The sequence below is a fragment of the Thunnus albacares genome, chromosome 8, assembly GCF_914725855.1.
Source record: "Thunnus albacares chromosome 8, fThuAlb1.1, whole genome shotgun sequence".
Lineage (NCBI taxonomy): Eukaryota > Metazoa > Chordata > Actinopteri > Scombriformes > Scombridae > Thunnus > Thunnus albacares.
The window spans coordinates 11,113,504-11,133,754 of NC_058113.1; the positions used below are offsets into that span (position 1 = coordinate 11,113,504).

A 20,251-nucleotide genomic window follows, 5' to 3' on the forward strand; every position below is an offset into this window, starting at 1 on the left:
AGCTCTAGTGTGAAAGATCTCCGTTGTTCATATAAATAAATTAATTCCAAAGCTTTTTTTTTCACTTAAAATAGATATTAGTGGTGTGTTTACAACTAGAGTGTATGATATATTTTTTGCTTTTTGCTTCTCAGTCAAATGAGTATTTTATCAATGCAGTTAGTTTATTTTATTCCAGCGCAAAATCCACGTATTAGCTCCTTACAAGTCACATTGTAATTGGATATCAACATATTCATGGAATTTGTGCTGCACAATGTTGCTATATATCAACTGCTGAAAAGACATACAAAGAGCGCAGGGAGGAGGAGGACGCCGTCTTGTTGGAATGTGGAACATCGAGTCTTTGGGAAACTAAACACATACGTGTACATGTGCACATGCTGTACCTACACTGAGACTCCACAACCATGTGCTGCATGAATGCAAATACACACATATATTGTTTGCCTGCTTACATAGCACCAGCAACGATCATTGGGCTCACTGTTGTTGAGGAATTAGCTCATAACCTTGTGCACTGCAACTCTCAGCCTCCTCCATAATCTCTCCTGCAAACTTTGTGTGAACTCTTGTGCCCATAATACCTTCATTCAGGAGTTAATGGCATTTGGAACAATAATACAAAGCAGAGTTTTTTTAAATGATTTTATAGTGCACACTGCCAAATAAAGGCTCACAATATCAAGGACTCCACCCCTCTGAGATTTTGTTTCCGTATAATTTCCTGATACTTGCATATCTGACAGAAGTGGTGTGGACCTTCTCAAGACGGGGGTAAACATACAGCATATATACTGTATACAACATACCACAACACATTGCTCTATCCTCATTAGCAAACTAGATGTGTGATGTCAAAGTGCACCCAAAACGCTGACAGAACCTGTAATCAAAGCTGTGTTTGATTTGAGATGAATATAGATGAGTCACTCCTAGATGGAATACAATTTCCAGAAAATTAGGCTTTAAATCAAACTTTTTATAGATACTGATACATTGTTTGTAACTGAGAGAATAAATGCAAATTATTGTTAATATCACACTATAATGACCCAGTGACTGCGGTCTGATGGGAAAATGAAAAGTGTTCTTACAGATTCTCTACTTTCCTGTGTCAGTTTCTTCCTCCAGTCATTTTCTCTCATTCTCAGTCCGCCAGCCTCTCCTCATACCGTCATGTCTGTTTAAGGCGTTCTGTTCTTCTATCTGAATCCACTCTGACTGTGATCATAAGGACTGCTGCTTTTGGTTGTCAAACAAAAACAGATGCACGCCGCCCGATAGAAATTACAAACTTGTGTCAACAAACACTGAGTATGTTCCATTTTCCAGTTGGGGGTGGTATTTCCTTCCAACAAAGTGACAGAAAAGAAAACAAAAAAAATCTGTCATAGAGTGATAGGCTGAAATTACAGTCTTACACTTTAATGTGAAGTGGAGACATAATTTGGCAATTTACAATTCCATGAGCTGGTTTCGAAGACAAGCCCCATAAGTGGGTTTTATCTTTATCGTTTATGCACAGGATGCAATATATTGTGGCACTTGTGTATAAAGAGAAAAGTGAACATTTAGAGTTTAATGGCATGACTGTAGGAGCCTACAGTACACACAAACGAAGAAAACCCTCTTAGCCTCTTCTCTCTTAGTTGTGTAATTTAAATCATTTCAACATTACTGGATGGAAAATCAACTTGATGTTCAACTCCATCTATGCCTCCTCTCTAGCAATAGTCTTTTCATCAGAATGGGACCTAACACTTAAGACACCTGTGTCAGGGTTCACACACTCCGCAAACTCAACTCACATTGATTTGATTTGTGACACTTTGTTAATACTTTTTTTCCACACTGTTCTGTCACTGTGTACCAGACCTGTTAATACTCGTCCTGACCTCGAATAGCCCGACAGCCCTCCCAGATAATCCCGCAGCTTCACAGAAGAGCAAAGAAACTGTAGCAAAATCCGCTGGGAAAGAGTGACTGCTGGAAAATTCTCACTGACTTCTTTTTCTTATTTATCTCTGTGACAGTGGGTCCAGAGAAGGGGATGACAGAAAGAGAGAGAGAGAGAGAGAGAGAGAGAGAGAGAGAGAGAGTTGCGTGGAGTGTTGGCCCTTCGTGTTAGGGAGAGACTGTGATCATGACTGGCAGTCGAGAGACAACAGTGAAGGAAAGGGACGGCAGGGCCAGAGACAAGAGCTGCGATGGTAATGCATGTCACATCGATGAGGCCACGCCAAGAGAAGTTGGGAATGGGGTCAGCTCCATATCCTGTCTCCCAGTGTTTCTGCTCGGGGCTCTAACTCCAATTCACTGCTATCAATTGTTTGGTCTTTCTCAGCCTCTGTCTGAGTCTTTTCATCCTCTCTAATCTGCCTGTGTTTCACTTTGACTGTTCTTCCCTCTACTTCTCCACTCTTTCTACAGTTGACACTATTCATCTGTCACCCCTGTCTTTGTATTTTTCTTCTCTCAGGCTCTCCAAACTCTTCACAAATTCACTACTATGTTCTAAACTCCTGTAAAAGGGAGTGAAGGCAGGACTAAATACGACCCCTTTAAAACTCACTTCTGCTCCACAAATACCAACACATCCTTATAATTAAACCACATAACAACCACATAGGTCAATTATCCCATGTACTCCAGAACAACCAAAAAGGAGTGTATTGCAATATGCCACCTCTGTTGGTGCTTTCGAAAACCGTCACCGTTAGAATATAATGATGTTTTATGGTGTGACAACGCTGTGGTTAAGGTCTGGTTGGGTTTAGGCACAAAAACCACTTTGTTAGGGTTAAGGAAAGATCATGGTTTGGGTTAAAATGATCACTTTAAAGGTGGTGTGGGTTAAAGTAACTACTTCCTTGAAGTTAGGCATCCTTCGGTGTCATGGCAACTGTAAACACCACTACAATCATAATTAAGTTATTTACAAAACTGTCCCGACTTGCGATTGGAAACATGACATTCACGGTTTGAAAGTTAAGTCCACTTTTTGCCATCTATCTAGCCATCCACCCAACCTGCCACCTCCAAATATGGAAATTTGTCACCTTATAGTGAAATCATCTGAACTGCGTCACTTCCCCATGTCATAACACGTATCTCATACAAAAATGACAGTTTGTAGTTTTACCAGGAGTTTTGTGCTGTTCTTTGGTGAACAACAGCCGGGCACCTTGACTTCTCATAGTCTTGTCATCACAGTGAAGATGCCCTGCAACCAGCTTCATAGCTGGAGCTGTGTTGGGCTGTTGAATAAACTGTTGATCCTCATGAAAATTTCGAACTTTGGAGAGAGCTAGGCTAGCTGTTTCTCCCTGCTTAAAGGCTTTATGCTAAGCGAAGCTAATTGCCTAATCGTTGCAAAAAGTAATGAGAGTCAGTCTTCTTATTTCACTCTTGGTAAAAAAGCTAATTCCAAAAATGTTGACGTATCACTACGACAGCAGTGATAACAATAATAATGCAACAATATAATACACCTAACGGTAATACAAGACCTTGAAAGAGGCCATTCTCCATGGTGAGTATTCCTTTTGATGTTTAAGTACATTTTACTGATTACACTTATCCACTTTTTTTACCCTATTCCAAGTAACATACTTGGAATAGGGTGCTTTCCATATTGTGCTATTTCTACTTTTACACAAGGCTCTGAAAACTTTCACACCACTGGTGATAATCTACACCTGTGTAGTTTCTCTGCCTCTACACTCCCTCATACCCCCAGAGCGCCAGCCGGGTGGCATTAGTCTGGGTGGGCGACACCAAGGTGTCCAAAATCTGTCTGCAGCCCACTGCTCCGCTGAGCTGCACAGAGGAGCTTAGAAAGAAAGAAAACAGTGCTAATCATTACCCACACCCCCACCCATCGCCCTTCCCTTTCCTCTCTGCTCCTTCCCACCTCCTTCCTCTCATTAAAATAAGTCTGAGAGAGCTAGCCTGCATACTGATGCATTGTTAAGCACTCTTAATTGAACTTGAGGATTCTTAATGTGCAAATCATTCAAATGCTTAGTCTGTGTGCTCTCGGGTGCTTAGTCCGAATTGCCCTCTGTGCTGAATTTATCCCCAACTCCTCCGCTGCGCGTCCATTCAGCTTTTGGTGGAAGGGAGGAGGGGCTCTGTGGCAAATTTGTAATGTGCAGGCATGGAGGAGACGGACATTGACTCTTAATACAACAGAGGAACAAAAGCGTTGGTGCCAGCTGGGAGTTTCATCATCAGCTAGGAGAGAGAGAGGGCAAAGTGAGAAAGTGAGACAGAAAGGAAGCAGTGGGAAAGAGCAAGAGAGTGAAAAAAGTTATTGGACTAGATGGGGCAGGGTGACATCAATAGCATCCCAAGCAGGGCCACAAATTAGCCGGGCGAGAAGCGGCACAGCATGGGAGCCGACAGCTGGGGCCCCGCGCGCAATGCCACCGGGGGATTAGCGGGGTTTCAGGATCTGACACAGAGGGGATGAGCGTCATGGGCAGAATAAAGAGCAATGCGGGGATTAGAGAGCTTCCCGACACTCCACCAACACTCATGAAGGGCTTAAAGGGCTATAGATATCATTAATGAATGGACAGAGAGAGAGAGAGAGAGATAAAGAGAGAGACGAGGGCTTGGGGGTTTGTCTTTTTCCTTTTATTCAGCCTGACCCCCCTACGTTGCCACTCAGATTTTTAATGATCATACATTCCACGTACATACATTAAAAGTCAATGAAAGGCGGGCCAAAGAGGCAGACTGCCCGTGTGTTGATCATTCAACATAACACACAGCACACCAGACAGAGATGGCCGGCGCTGACTGGTGTACATTCAATTCATGCCACCCTCTGAAGATTAGGCCTGAATTATTCATCTGAAAGTCGTGGTGAAAATGCCAAACATACATTTGAATATTTGTATGCTTTTGTGTGAGTATACTGGAACAACAAGATAGTATTCATTGTGGTGTGCGTGTGGGTGTGATGCCGGGAGCCGTGTAGGTCTCAAATTTTGCATTCAGATGCCAGGTATGGGGTGATTTGAGGGGCCACAAGGCTGTGTCTTGGGAAATTGCCGAGATTTTTTGTATAAACACACCGTGCCTTCAGATAGGCACAGCCCCACCAGCCTGTCTACACAATCACTGCAAAGATTTGGCACCGAGATAGCCTTTGTTCTTGCTCGCAACATGCCAAAGACGAGATAAACTCACAGGCCCTAATATGATTTGGGAAAATGCCATGGAAAACTGAAAGTTTGCTGAATATCAGCGACGTCTGTGGACTTAAAATTACCCTCATGTAGCCTGTTCCATGATAATGACACTACTTTTGAGCCAAATGGGATATCCTGCACAGGAAGGCATGGGGAGATAAGTCCGCCTGTTGTTTAGGAACATGGAGTTATCATCTTCCCCCTACTCCACCACCTCCTCGTCCTCTTCCTCCTCCTCCTCTCCTTCATCATTGTGTGTGTAGCACTAATGGAGTCTTTATCAGGAAAGAGTTAACTTCTTATCATCGGTCTGCTTCTACGGATCAAGACCACAACTGGATTTGCTGAAGGGGCAGAATGCTCTTTGATGAACTTCAGTCAGAGTTTAATGAAAGCAAATTTTGCGTCCATGGTAAGGTCTGTTTGGCTGGCTCCCTCAGTGGTATCTTAGTCTGTGGGCGCAGAATGGGTGCAGAGTGGATTATCAATTTTGTCACGTCTGCAGATAAAAAAAATTAAAACAGAAAGATCCTACGTGGAGCTTTTATGCTTGTTTTCTTCCTCGCAGTGAGGACTTCCCGTCAGCCCGCTCAGTATGCCCAGAAGACTCACATCCAAGTTGTTTTGGAAATAATTCATTTGGTGCACAGGAGTCCCTGTCCCCCTACTGTGTGCAAACTGCTCGAGTCCAACTGTGTTAGAAGCCACACCTTGTCCTTGTCTACATTATCCCACCATTGTCCTTGGTGATCCCCCGAGATCCCTATGACGGGTGTGTGTGTTTGTGTGTGTGCCTTCTCTCTCTCGCTTATGAACAAACAAAGTGTCTGATGTCTATGCCTGAGGAGCAAATAATATAATGTCTGTATATGAAGTTGTATCAATTTACTGTACCTCTTGTATCCTGATTGATATTACATAGAGCAGTGTTGTTGCAATTATTGTGCCTCTGTACTCTTGTTGCAGCTGTACCACACATTGCAGTAATCTTGGTGACAGGTGCGTAGGAGGAAAAAAAAGACTTGGCAAGAACTTAATTTACAAGAAGAAACTCTCATAAGTGAAACATTGCAATACCAAATTAAATGGTTTTCTATAGTTGTAATGATGGCGTAGGCGTTGTTAAAAAAAGTTTTGATTCAAAAGCCATAACAGCAACGTGTAGAAATTCAAATGTAGCTTAATTGCATCTTATTGTCAACACACTTTGTTAAAAATGTATTTGTCTTTATTTAAACTAAAAAGTCTTGTTTTAACTTTATTAAAAATGGAATCAGCAGCTTTGTTGCTTATAGATCTCAGACTCAGACCTTAAAGTGAGGCGTTTTTGAGTATTGAGTATTGCTTCAGAGCAAATACTCAGGCTCAGGAAAGGCAGTGGTGTAATCATTACTGCCTCCCATTTTCACATTGAAATTTTAATCATCGGCTACAGTATTTCTGATTGATGTGTGTGTGTGTGTGTGAGTTTGTGTTTGTGTGAATTGTGTGTACACATATATATCTATGCACATGGGGGGTTGTAATACATCTTTGTAATTAGTCTCATAATTATAAGGCAATAAACTGCAGTACACATGGGAGACTGATCCATCTCTGGGATACTGCAATTACCCTGCTAAGATGTGTTGCTGTGACAAATCTCCACAAGCAAAACTGGAGCTCTTCACTGTTCCGGTTAAAAACAACATGCAGAACACAGGCTTAGTTCAGGTTTGTGTCTACAAAATGTGTGTGGGATGTATAAGTATGCCTAAACCAAAAGGCTTTTGTGGCTTATTGGGCTTGGTTCATGGAGTGGACGTGGTCTTGGAACCAAATAATTCCCTCATAAAATATCAGCATTACTCTGATTTCATTTTAAATTATGGTCCTGTTGCCACTTCTCTCTGTGTACAGTCTTTTTTTTTCCAAAGGCTGTCTAGACTGCAATCCCAAATCTTCAAATGCTGATGCACAACAGCTCGTCTTCGAGTTCTCGTCAATCTGGTTGATGTGGTTATATCAGACGGCCGCTGAATGAGTCTAAACTGGCTTTGCTTCCATTAGCTCCAACGGCGCCTCATTATCAGCAGCCAACATCTAGCCTGCAGGGCCAGACCTCTGCTACTATGCCACCCACTAGTTCCATATCGCACACACACAGGCACTGAACTCACAGGTATGCACAGACACACACATATAGGAGTGATCTCACTATCCCTTACACACACACGCTCTAATACTTCCATTTACATATCTTTGATTAAGCCAGCAGGATGTTCAGCTTGCTACTGAGCACACCTGCTTCAGTAGCGGACACCCACAAAGAATGATGGGATGCTGGAGATGGAATAGGAAATCACAGCTTTTCCCATTGGTGGGCAGCTGGGAGAGCGGGTGTGGCGAGGTTTTGTAATGACAGCACATCAGTGAAAAGGTGAACCTGGTCCTGTTGTGTACATAGCAGTGATTTAATATGAATGAGCATCAAACGTTCCCCCTAGGCTGTCCCCGCAGTCTGTTTGCAATGCGGTGAAACAGCAACAAGTTTATTGAACACTGACACAAGCACAGCACATGTGTACGTGTGCACAGAGCAAAGCTTAAGTTGTCTTAAATTACATATACACATACATGTACATGGAAGTACACACACAAAATGCCACTAGGTGTTTAACCTTTTCTCAACAATGCGCAGACCTGTCATTCATTCAGCATCACTAGTCACAGCCTGGACATGCCTGCAAGTCATACTCCTACAAAATAAAGGATCAATGATTCAGGTTTAAATCTGTGTTCTCTGCTATCTTTAAAATCAGAAGAGCAAAAAACAGGATTAGAACAGACAGGTGAAAATAATTGATAGGTACAGGGTAGGGTGAAGGCTTGAAATAATACTCGCAGGTCATTTGGATTCCAAGCCACAGTATCATGAGCATGTTATGCCTCTGGTCAGAACTAGTCATGTTTTATCATTGGTTCAAGAAGGTACTTTAGTAGTACTTATTTTTGTTCATAATAAAATTAGCATTATTCATATTCAATTGACCCACTCGACCTCTCTCTGGCCTTATGAACCAACACCTTTTTCATAAAACTTTTTCTTTTTGCTAATTTGTGTTTATTGGGTAACATTTTTTTATATACACTCCAGATATTACACATACTTTTCTTCAAAACATATAGTATGAGCTATGCTCCTCACCTTGGGCGCCTGTCTATGTTTTAAAATGGGGGAGCAAACTTTGGAAGATACATATTTGGTGGGGGGTCTGGGTTCCGCCCACAGAAAAAAAATTGTAACTTAAAACAAATTTCCTGTGTTTCTACACCACCTAACCTCTTAGATTAAGTCAAGAAACAGCAACCTGCACTAGTCTAGATTAGTTAGATTGAGAGAGTGATATGAAAACCAAGAATGCATCAAGAACAGTATATAATTGGGTAATTCATATTTAAAATGATATTTATAAAAACATTATGTAGCCTAAAATGGTAGTAGGTTGCAGGCTACTAGGCCATCTTCAAGGTCAAACAAGGACAAACAATTTATATAAATGAAATAGCCTACACACATCACAATATGATTTGGATAATTAAACCTGATGGTTGCTATTCTCACTACTCACAAGGCCACCTTCAAAGTATAGCAATTGCAATGTAGTACAAACAAATTGGATGAATGAAATGGCCTCACAACCCTATTTCTGGGAAGCGCAAGAAAGTTTCAGAGCAACAAAAACACAGAGCGTCCTCGTAACCATAGTGACTCACTCACTCCCGTCTGCATGCGCACGGTGTGAGAGGAGAGGGAGAGACGCTGTGCTGCTGCCAGAAGAGCCGCTGACTGAGATTACTCTGAGCAGCTTGCATGGGAATAAATTACAATAAAATAGATTTGTGTAGATTTCTCACTTGCCCCCGTTGCTGTTGGCTGTGCTGCTCTGTCTTGTCTGTCCGTGCGCTGTCAGTGTTCTCTTTTCGCACTGAGACATTATCAGTCATGAATTTGTTTTTCACTGCATGAGAAAATGGACATGTGGTGTGAAAGCGTGTGAAAAGTGTCAATTGCGTGAGTCAGTTGCAGCCCTGGAGTACAGACATGAGAGCAGAGACTCCAATAAGTCACTGCTCCTGGCCAAGAAATAGTCAGGTACATTAACCCTCCTAAAACCACAAATTGTCATTTTCACATGTAGGATTTTGTAGACGAACAAAACAAAAAAATGTGTTAATTAGTGAGCTTTAAAGGTGCTGATAGGCAGATCTTGTTACCTGCGGACAGAGTCCGGCTAGCTGTTTCCCCATTTCCAGCCTTTATGCTAAGCTAAGCTAACCAGCTGCCAGCTATCCATATCGAACTGACAAATATGAAAGCAGTATCAACGTTCTTATCTAACTCTTGGCAAGAAAGTAAATAGGCGTATTTCCCAAATTGTTGAACTATTCCTTTAAAGCTTTGCTAGACGACCGTCAGGGCAAACACAGGCCTGCATGTGCACTCATCTACACAACTGATAATGACAGTCACTCAAGTGTTTGTACCAGTGTTCACAGAACTGCTCCTTTCTGTGTAGCGTGCAGGAGGGACAGCACTTCTCTAAACCTCTGTAATTCATAATGAAGAATGAGGCATAGTTAGCACAGAAAGCAGATGTGGTGATGTCTGAGTCATTGGACATCATCATGTATCAGCTAAACTACTCAAGATAAGACAAGCAGAAGTTAAACAAGATGGAAGTGAATGATCAAGCAAGGAAAGGAGGAAGCAAGGAGGGAAGGGACTTTTTTTCCTTGGTAAAGGACATAAGAAAACATAGTTCTGTCCCTGACAATTAAATTGACAGTGCACAAGAGAAGCAACATGGTATTAAAATTAAAGAAGCGCAAGAATGTTGATAAGCGCTAATTTGATTCCCTGGGATCTTGGAGGAAGGTTTGAAAAGACAGCCGCAAGGGTAGGCTCTATTAATTGCCAAAAAAGGACTCTCAGGGGATTAGGACTCCAGCTGCCAGGTAAAGTACACTCCACACACAAAAACTGACACTTTTCAATGTGTGTGACTCTTATTCTGGTGTTTTTATAGGAGTTTCGCTTGGTTATTTATTTAGGGATTGTATGATTTACAGTATATTAAATTAAAATATAAAAAAATCTCCTGTTTAACCTCTAGACATTAAGGCTTTTAATGCAACACAAGCTGTGTAGAAGTCAAATACTGACAGAACAAACAGAAAGAGCAAAATGGAGTGAGTAAAAGAGAAATAAAGAGTAATTTCTCCACCTATGTTTCCAATTTAAGATAAAAAAGGCCTACAACTGTATAATTAGCATAAATTGACTTGCTACTAAATTGTGATTTTGCAATTTTTAACCTGCACAATGTTAGTCAGTATAGCCGAAAGATTTAGGGCAGGGAATCCTGTGATGACTTAGGATAAGATGAATGTTGATAGGTATTGAATCAGCCTGCCATAAATAATTGAAGTGACAAACAGGTCAGGGTGCTTGAAGGCAACAATTCTCACTCACATCTCAGTTCAAGTATGAGGGTTTAATGACCGCTGTGATTTCTGTTCTCGCTCTCTCAGGTCATAACTCATGCCTACTGTCCCTTTCTTTCTTACTTTCTTTTATTCATTTATTCATCCATCACCATCCAAAGAAACAGGGTCAGTGTATTGAAGGTTTCCTCGGGCACTTTCTTGTTGTCTGGCTCTGCTTACGTAACCTAGACAGCCCTGGCTGACCGGATACGACAGCTCAAACTAGAATAGGGCCTGATTCCATTCTGAGGAGCTCCTCATCAGCTCCTATCGTCTAAGAATTTACACTCTTGCTGGAGACACGGCAATCAAATCAAAGATTTTCTTCTATGGTCTTACAAAGCTATCCTTATACATGATGTCTTGTACCTTCACCCAGGCTGACTTGCTACATTGGTATTCTTGTTTCCTTGTTATTTCCTTTGAACCGTCATGATTTCTTTGAACTGATCATTTCTGAGCACAGCAATTCCCCAGTTCTAGCTTTTAACAACGGCTTTACCATCACAGCCTACCGCTCAGTCCTACAAAACCACATTTGTCAAGGAAAGTGAAAGAAACCACAAAGGAAGGAAGGGAACATTGCTTGGCTGCGTGTATGTGTGGCAGCATACAAACTAAATCCAATTGTGCAGTTGAAAAGTGGCATGTGAAGCGCTAACAATGTAAAACTAGGCTATGGGAATGTTGCTTTGAAAAAGGAAAGCAGCCTTGGAACTGGAACGTGGAAATGGGAGGGGACGGACTTTGCCATTGTGCGGCTGAAAAAACAAACGGTCATCCCACGTCGGGACAAGAAAGAATCACAACGCATGCAGCGCCTGTCTGAAACGAATTGCAAACAGAGACCAGTCCAAGTCAAACTGGTGGGAGTTCCATATAAATTATTAACCCAATACAACCAGGTGGTGCTCAAAGAAAAGTTTACAGGCAAATGTGAAGAAAAAAAAAAGTTGCGTGAGTTGCAGCACTGTGGATCGATGACTGGTAATGAATGCGGTGTAGTTAATTTTAGAGTTACAAGGGTTTTTGGAGTTTCATTACACTCTGTCTAATTCACAGGAAATGGAACTGTCTCTTCAAACACGAGCATAAACATGATTCAGGTGAGTGGGCAGCGGAAATGACCTGACAAACAAAACCACACAGCTCTATGTCCCCTGTCTGCGGAAGATGATTTTACGGGCAGGGAAACAAATTCATATTTTTACAGTTAACTCTTAGCTTGACTGGGCCTTTGAAACACATTTTAATTTAAAACATTCAACATGATAATGCTAATCAAAGGCTGGTGTAATCTTAGTAATCTGTTTTACTATCTTATCTTACACACACACTCTCTCCCAACAGCCATTCATAAGTCCCGTTCTTTACCGGTTGAAGAGGAATCGTTATCTATTGGCAAAAACCACAGCAGTTCAGAGATGCTGTTTGAGCCACAAAAAGTTGAGACATAAGACTGGCAATCTAATAAAAATGCCCTGAGGTGAGATTCAAATTCTAAATAGTCGAACACATGACCTGAAATTGTCACAAGCCCTCAAACTATCCATTTTTAAGCTAGTGTTTGTCTCACATGGATAACAATCTTGCAGTGGCTTCAGGCCATGTCTGAAATACACTCCCACATTCATGTAGGCCTGTCAGATACAATCTCCTCATAAGCACACCCCTCTAAACTTCAGACGTGTTTGCGTGCGGGAAGAAGTTTTTGTAGATAATGACATTTTGCAAACATAGGGTGGGTTTGATTTGAGCGCTGGCTTGTCCCCAGCTTCTGTACTGTTGCCAGTTTTGCCTGAAGGATGTGGGCTTTTCTCCAATCCTCCAAAGGAAACATGACACACTCTCTGGCCAGAAGGCTGACATGGATGAGCCAACCTGACAAACTAAAAGTAAACCCCTGGTTTCAGTTTTTATATGATGGCAAAATGTGGGATGGGGCTAGGAGGGGGGTACAGTAGATTATTTTGAAACAGTCACATCTAATCTAGTTTGATTACAGATCCCATTAGTGACCTCTTCCTAAAGTCTGTTCTGTTCAATCAAGGATGCACAATGGCTCAGCTGTCTTGGGCTACAGAACAGGATGCGAAACTGATCCAATTTCTGTGTACACAAGTTACACATCCTGCAAATGGTTTCACGCTACTCCATTGACCAACCGTTTGTAGCAGTAACATACACAAAAAAACTTAGCAATACGTCAGGAGAAGGAGACTGGAAGCTAGCAAACATGGATGTAAACAATGCAGTTTTTAAAGTATTCAAAAAAATCTGCTTGGCAATGTTTTATGAGGAAGGAAATGCATTCAACATGTTTGCTAGACCTCAAGATACAGAGTGTGTTTTTTAGAAACACTGAACATAAATATACCTTTGATTGTTGACAAAAGAACAACACAGGGGGTCTTTACACCTCCACCACCAATCACAATAAAACACCGGTCAAATTTATATTAATTCAGTTGACAGCATGGTGGCTTTTTCTACTGGCTACTGGTATTTTTTTTATAATGTATCAGTTACTGTGCAATGTTGGCATACATATGCAGAGACCAGGAGAGAAAATTTAATTGCATGTGCTATAATGTAAGTATGATTATATTTCAGCATTGTCATGCATGATGAAAAATGTGACTTAATATTCACAATTACACAACTGCACTGGCAGCTGCTTTAACATTGTGTTCTTTACCCAATGCTGTTCAGATTCAGTTTGTGCTAAAATAAATAAATAAATAAATAAATTTTTTAAAAAAAGACTGTTTATCATAAATATGCATCACTCACTCACACACTCACACACACACACACACACACACACACACACACACACACACACACACACACACACACACACACAATTCATATTTCATCACTGTGATACACCACAGAGAATTGAAGAAATGCTAATGTGTCCAGCAGCTTTCCTATTTGGTACCAGTGCTGATGATGATCCTACTTTGGGTCCAGTGGGACGTTACCTGCAGCAAAATGACTGCTGCATTATCTCTATGTAAATATCACCAGAGGAAACCAAACAGGCAAAGTAACTTATCTACTGACTGAGAGCATCTTGAACTTCCTCTGAAACACAGAGAGAGAGAGAGAAAAAAACCCACAAAATCTCATAGTAACCTTAGAGCCTGGTATCATTTCCGTTGCAGCCTCTGTATGTGCACACACTGTGTTTCACAAGCATTTATCAATTGACATTACTGAAATATCTGCACTTAAAATACCACACATCTCAGTTTCCGCTTATAATGTGAGGGCCTATTTTCCCCATCACATTTGTATTCTTATCAAGTTATTTAAACAGCAATTTTATTTTACACATAATTTCCATTTTAATTCTGTATCTTTAAAGAAACTAAAGGGAGATGTGATTTGGCTGGGTAAAAAAATGCCTATTTGTGGGTATACACAAACAAAACTGCACCTTTGCCCAAAATTTAATGAATGCTGTCATTCCAGGGGAAGGAAGTAACGCCAAATATGGGTGAAGAACATTTTAAGCCTGCGGCAAAACTTTCAGAAATGACTTATCTTCAGTCGGCAGAGGTGTAAACAAAGCAAAATGTCCAGCCCAGTTGGAATACAACTTGACACAAGTTAACAAAGCTGGTGTTTAGGTCGATTCAGGGAGCTGCTGCTCTGAGGCAAATATTTTGATCAAAACTGGCAGCATTAGCAACTTTAACTATGTGGCAGCCAAGGCTGTTCACCACATAGCAGTAAACAAAAAGCAGGGATCTTATTAGTTGAACAGGTAGAGCCCCGGGTGGTTCCCCCTGGGTGAGAGTTAGTATTTGTGATGGTGGTGGTGGTGTAGCTGCTTTCAAAACTATGCTGGTGTTTAGGAAGCAGGTTAGACTACAGAATAAACTCTCCTACTTTTCCCTGAGATGCATTGTTTGAAATTACTGATAAGCATTATACCAACATTCCCATAAATCATTTAAATCATTTAAAAGTCCTTCAGTAAAAAGAAAAAAAAAACTTTACTGGACAAATATATATTTATTTCCATATTCCTTCATACAAACATCTTTTGTTTTTTTCAAAAAAATAAACTGTTTTAACTGATGAATCAATAAAATTGCACAGTCATAGCTGTGAGCAGTGTCCATAAAGTAGTCAAAGAGTGGGTAAAGCTGTGATGATTTGATATAAAGCAACAGACAGGTATCCTCAACTTTGACACACAATAATAAAAGCAGTCTCTTCCGCTCTGTATTGGTCTCCAACACCTGAGTTGTACAGGAGCAAGTGCTTTCAGCGCTCTCTTCAGGTGGAAGTACATTGGAGAGGTTTTACTCCTCTGTGCAAAGATTCATTGGATTAGAAAGATAATTATGGGCAATTAAATTCTGACTTCATCCCCAAATGATTAGACTGCGGGTGCAGCTTTGATGTAAATGTATCCATCATAACAAGTCACTTAATCTTGGGTTGAGTGCATAAAATTTCATTTTTCTGAGAAGAGGGGGGCAGGGTGTTCCATTTTCACTTGATTTCAGTGTAAATTTACTTGAGGGAATTTTGTTTTGACCCTTGTGATCTGCTTTGCTGATGCACTTGAGAGTGAAAGTCAAGTGTCACCCCAGATGTCAGCCAACTTACATGGGATTTTCCTCTCAGTTTGAAGAAATAACAGATTTCTGATTAATTTTAAGCCCCCTCTCAAGATTTTTGTTTGCAGGGTGGCACATGAACCCAAGCACACAGACAAAGCTCTTCACTGGTTGACTGGGGGCATAAAGGCTCCCTCACCACCACACATGCTCGGTTTTTCAGCAGGAAAACTGTGCATGAGCCACTGAGCATCTCCTGAATTCAATGGCTCAAATTCTGACCAGATGACCACAGCATCCACTATTACTTGACAAAATGATCCTCTTTGATTTCATTAGTTGTGTTCAGGTGGTTGGCCAGCTCTTGCAGAACAGCATCTTTGCCAATCTGATCATTTCTCCTCTTTTCCATGATCACGTCCTCCAGGCTCTGAAACTCCAGGACATGATTCTTCTTTTCTGAAAAGAGTAATTTTAACCTGTACGGCTGCTTCCCAATCCTGATCTCCACTCCTATTTTGAATTCCCGTTTGCCAAAGCGGCACCAGGCGGCAAAACACTCCGAGTTTCTCCAGAACAGCGCTCTGTCTCTCAACCCGACGTTGTCCAGGGCGTTGCGCACAATCACGTCCGGCGGGAGCGCACGGTACCTGTAGAGGCCGTTCACTATCCTGCCTTTTTTGCCCTGGCTGACATCGGTGAGAAAGTTGTTTTTAATCTCTGCCCGATGCAAATGAACCACCTGGAAGTCCCCGACGTAAACAGCCCAGTGTGGATACTGTCCAGTGGCCACAAACTCCAGCAGGTCTCCCGGTCTGCACTTGTTCAGGAGACTTTCCGCAGAGTGCGTCGCGGCTCCGGTGCTCCTCTCATAGACGCACTCCTCTCGGTAGTAAATCGAGCACTCCAGCTCGTCCTGGGGGTCGAAGGGCTTCTCTTCGTGGTTCACCCGGCGGTTCTCCGATGAAAAGTGGTCCAAATTGTCGTCCTGCTCGTCGTCGTCGTCGTTGGAGAAAATGTAAGAGACGCCTATGCGCGGTCCGTCGTCGTCCGGGTCGAACCCATTTGGGTCCGACGTTGGCACCTCTGCGTAATTTAAATGCGTTAGTTTCTCCACCTGGTTCCCCATAAAGGTGTAAGGTGGGTGTAGGGTTATTAAGCTGAACACAGAAACAGGATCCACCTGTTCTTGGCGCCCTCACTTGGAGCAGACGGATGGAGGCGCAGGTTGTGCTGTGTCTCAACTAAATCCAAAGCGGTGAAGACGGGCACCAATAATCCATGTCCAGCTATAGGCCTATACATCCACCAACTGCGCCGACCTGTACAGAAATAAACAAGACTTTAGCTTAAACAGTGAGGTCAAAAGAAGCGTATCTGCAAGTCAAACTAGCAGGCGTAGTCTACATTCCCAACAGGTGTGACCTGACACACCTGTTGGGAGACCTCATAGTTTCCTACGAAACTCTGCCATGTAACCACTGATATTTCTACTTTTTACACCACCTCAGTGCTGTAAGATGTCATCCACACTTCTGCTGTCATGTTAAGCCTCTCTCAGATGTACTCTAGAAATACTATTTTCTTCAGGTCAGTCCACAGTAAAGTCACTGGGCAGCAGAAGGACTCACCTGTAGTTCAGCTCCTGACAGCAGCTGTCTCTGTTGTCACATCGGTAAAATAAACAGGATTTGGTTCTGTGCTGGCAGCTGCACTCCTTCCTGTATTGTAGGCGGTCGTGTGGTTTGCTCTGCTGTAAAGACTGTCTGTTGTATGAACCACAGTGTTTGTTGCAGCGAAACTCAGCCAGGATCTAGTGACGGCGGGGAGGTGTTGCCTTTTAAAGCGACAGTACGCGTTTTTCATCTCATTTATATATTCAATCTTCCAACCGAGATTGAGGTGAGATTAATAATTCCACTACAGTCCATTTGTGATCAATACAGTGATTTTTCAAAGGGAGCAAATGATCCTAAACAATTCGAGCTGTTACTATTACTGTAATAATAATAATAGTGAGAAGAAGAAGAAGAATACATAAATAAATGCATGAGTTTGGGGTGTAATTAACAAAGGTTTACAGTATACTTGAATTATACCTAATCTTTTACTTAATGACAACAGTGAAAAAGAGTTGTAATCCTATTAAACTGTTCACAAGGAAATTATTAAAAATATCACAATTTTCTTTAACTGAGACTAGCAGACTCATCCTGTAGGAAAAGAAGCCAAGAAAGGAATGGTTGAGGATGTGGAGAAACACATCTATCTAGGCTGTGTGCAACACTTTCTCATGAAGTTCTGTCATATGTAATCAACACCAGATAAGTTTCACCAAAGAAATATGTGCAACAACCTGACTTTATTTTGCTACAGGGCAGGTAACAGTTCAGTCAGTCAGTTTACCTCACAATTATTTCAATATTTTAAATCTACAGTGCAGGACTTTTGTCTCCGTCCTCTGGCAGAGTAATTACACAAATACAGTCAATGCGTGCTTATGCCTCCTAGCTGCTGTGGCCTACTCCATCACTACTGTTGCGGCTGTAAAATGGTGGATACATTTTTTGAGCGTCACAACCCCCACAAAATGGCTCGTTTCACTACCAGAATTTGATCCATTTGGACGGATAACATTTGGAAAGTCTAGAAAAGCCATTGAATCATTTTATCCCCATTTTAGTTAGCGGAGGGCTAAACTGGAAGTTAGCTGGCTCAGCCAGCGGAAGTCTCTGGTGTATGCATTATGCATTCATCTGGGTTATTTCTTTACAGCGGGAAGTGGCTTTTTTGGCTTTATGCACCACTGAGCAACTTTCATAGGAATGAACATGGCCCCACCTCCAACGCTGTATACAGTTTTTATTATACATCCACGGTTGTTCCCCCCTTCAGCTCTGGCAAATCATGAATTTGTTTGGCAAGGACTTGAATGTAACAGATGTTCATTTATATGTAAAACTCCCCCACTCAAGCTTTAATATTCAACAAGTTGTGTGCTACAGTATGACGGAAAAATGTTTAACAGTGAAATCAGATTATAAAATGAAATCTCTTCAGCAATGGACGTTGTGTGTACATGAACCCATGATGTAACTTAAGGATTAGTTATAAAGACCTGAAAAATACTACTAATCGAGAGTAAATGCTATTAACATTTGTTTTCTTCATTCTTTCGAACAGGAAATACCACAACAAAATGTTTTTGATCAAATCAAATGTGCTGTAGGACCGAGGGCGTTTATTTTATTCAGTTTTCCATTGAATTTTTGGTCAAATCCAAACTGACTTTACAAAATTAGATGGTTCATTCTGTGTTTTCCCAGCAAGAAAAACATCTACTTCAAACAGAATTTTTTTTTACATTTTGCCTCCAAACATCTTGAGCTAAAGATCTACACATGAGTAATGCCAGCTGGGACATCAAAACAGTGGTGGTAAATATCTCTGAAATGCACTCTTGCCTAAATTCAACTTTACAGTAGGTATTTTTCACAGCAGGCATTTTGACTTGTCATAGTAGGAAAAGCACAGGCATCACTAATAACATTAACAATAAGCAACAGTAAGCAGTCAGCCATCACTAATTTTACTATTTACACTTGTGCTTTCCCTACTCTAACATGTCAAAAGGTCTTCCATGAAAAAGGCCTATTCCCAGTTTGCAATTTATAAGTGTGAGCACAGGAATGCAGGACGATCATCCAAGTACAGGTTTTGATTTTGGCACTTTTCTGGTCTTAAGAAAATTGATAGAGAGGGAGGTCATGTGGGGAACCTCAGAGAGAATAGTTTCCTTGACAACTCTGTAGAAGTGTGTCAACTTTGGAAACAGCGCTCTGTGATGGGGACTGTCAAGCTGTTTGGATTTATCCCTAAAAGGCAGTGAAAGAAAAGCATGACACCTGGACCAAACCACCTGAATTTGTAATGTACCCATGATCTCCTCCCTCTCCATCCAGCTCTGGCACTGCCCTGCCAGGACTTCTGTGCCAGGAAGTGAGACTATGTTTGCTCCCAGCCAAGGTAAAATCCTCCTTGGACAAGCCAGATATTGAGGCTTACAGCGTCTCAGGCAGCCATTATACCTACATCTTGGAGCTTTTGAACAGATGAATGTGAATTCCAGATCAAACATAACCAGAGGAAAACTATGGGGAATTGATTGTGGGGGTTTTTTCAGCTCTGCGTGTCCGTACGATGTTGTGATTGAATTTCCGAGGATATTTACAGCTCTGCATTCCTCCAAAGAAACAGCTTAATGGCTCAGCGAATGCAATGCTGACTTACATTAGTGCGTGCCTTTCCCACAAACCGAACTGTTGTGAAATTACCTGTGACATAACATGTTGTGCAGTAAACAAGATTAGATTCAGACAGTGGTAATTCAAACTGAAGCAATGGAGAAATGAATGAGTCAACATTACATTTGTTGCTGGTTAATATCTTGATTGGCGAAATGCTTTTAGTGCTGTATGACGCACTTTTTGGAGGAAAGAGCAATTAGAGATGTTTTAAAAATGCCAGATGCAAAGTTATTAAAAGATTAGGTTCACCTAGTTTCATCTCAACACAGTCTTTGTTTGTTTCTCTTTGGTGCAAAGACCCTTACTAGTGAGTGAGAGCAGGCAATAAGAGAGGAATTTAATCAGATAAGTGCATTCCCTCAGATGTGAAAGGATGGTTTGTTTATATCTCATTCACTAAACTGTTTTTTTTTTTTTAAAGAGAAACTGTCTTATACTGAAAAAGAGCATCATAAATCATAAAAACTTAACATCTGCAATATTCATCTGTCAGATACAAATGTATGAAAAGTACACAAACACTTACTTTGACTAAAAGACTAGAAAGACTAACATCAGCTCTCCCTGGCTTTATTATCACCAGTGGGGGTCACTACTATTCTGATAATCCTACAGCATACCTGGAGCTGAA

At 41.3% G+C, this 20,251-nt stretch overlaps 1 protein-coding gene across 1 annotated transcript; it reads right to left on the reverse strand.

The window, feature by feature from the left end:
• Positions 1 to 14,744: 14,744 nt before the first annotated feature.
• Positions 14,745 to 17,117, reverse strand: lratd2b (LRAT domain containing 2b). Its single transcript, XM_044359907.1, has 2 exons — positions 16,945 to 17,117; positions 14,745 to 16,635 (listed from the first exon to the last, which is right to left on the reverse strand). Exon 2 carries the CDS (start codon positions 16,440 to 16,442, stop codon positions 15,618 to 15,620), a length of 825 nt encoding a protein of 274 aa, XP_044215842.1. The 5' UTR covers positions 16,443 to 16,635; positions 16,945 to 17,117; the 3' UTR covers positions 14,745 to 15,617.
• Positions 17,118 to 20,251: the final 3,134 nt, after the last annotated feature.

What these genes read in the sequence shown, in the direction of transcription:
- lratd2b (XM_044359907.1), bottom strand. Translation starts at nt 16,442, where the DNA reads ATGGGGAACCAGGTGGAGAAACTAACGCATTTAAATTACGCAGAGGTG.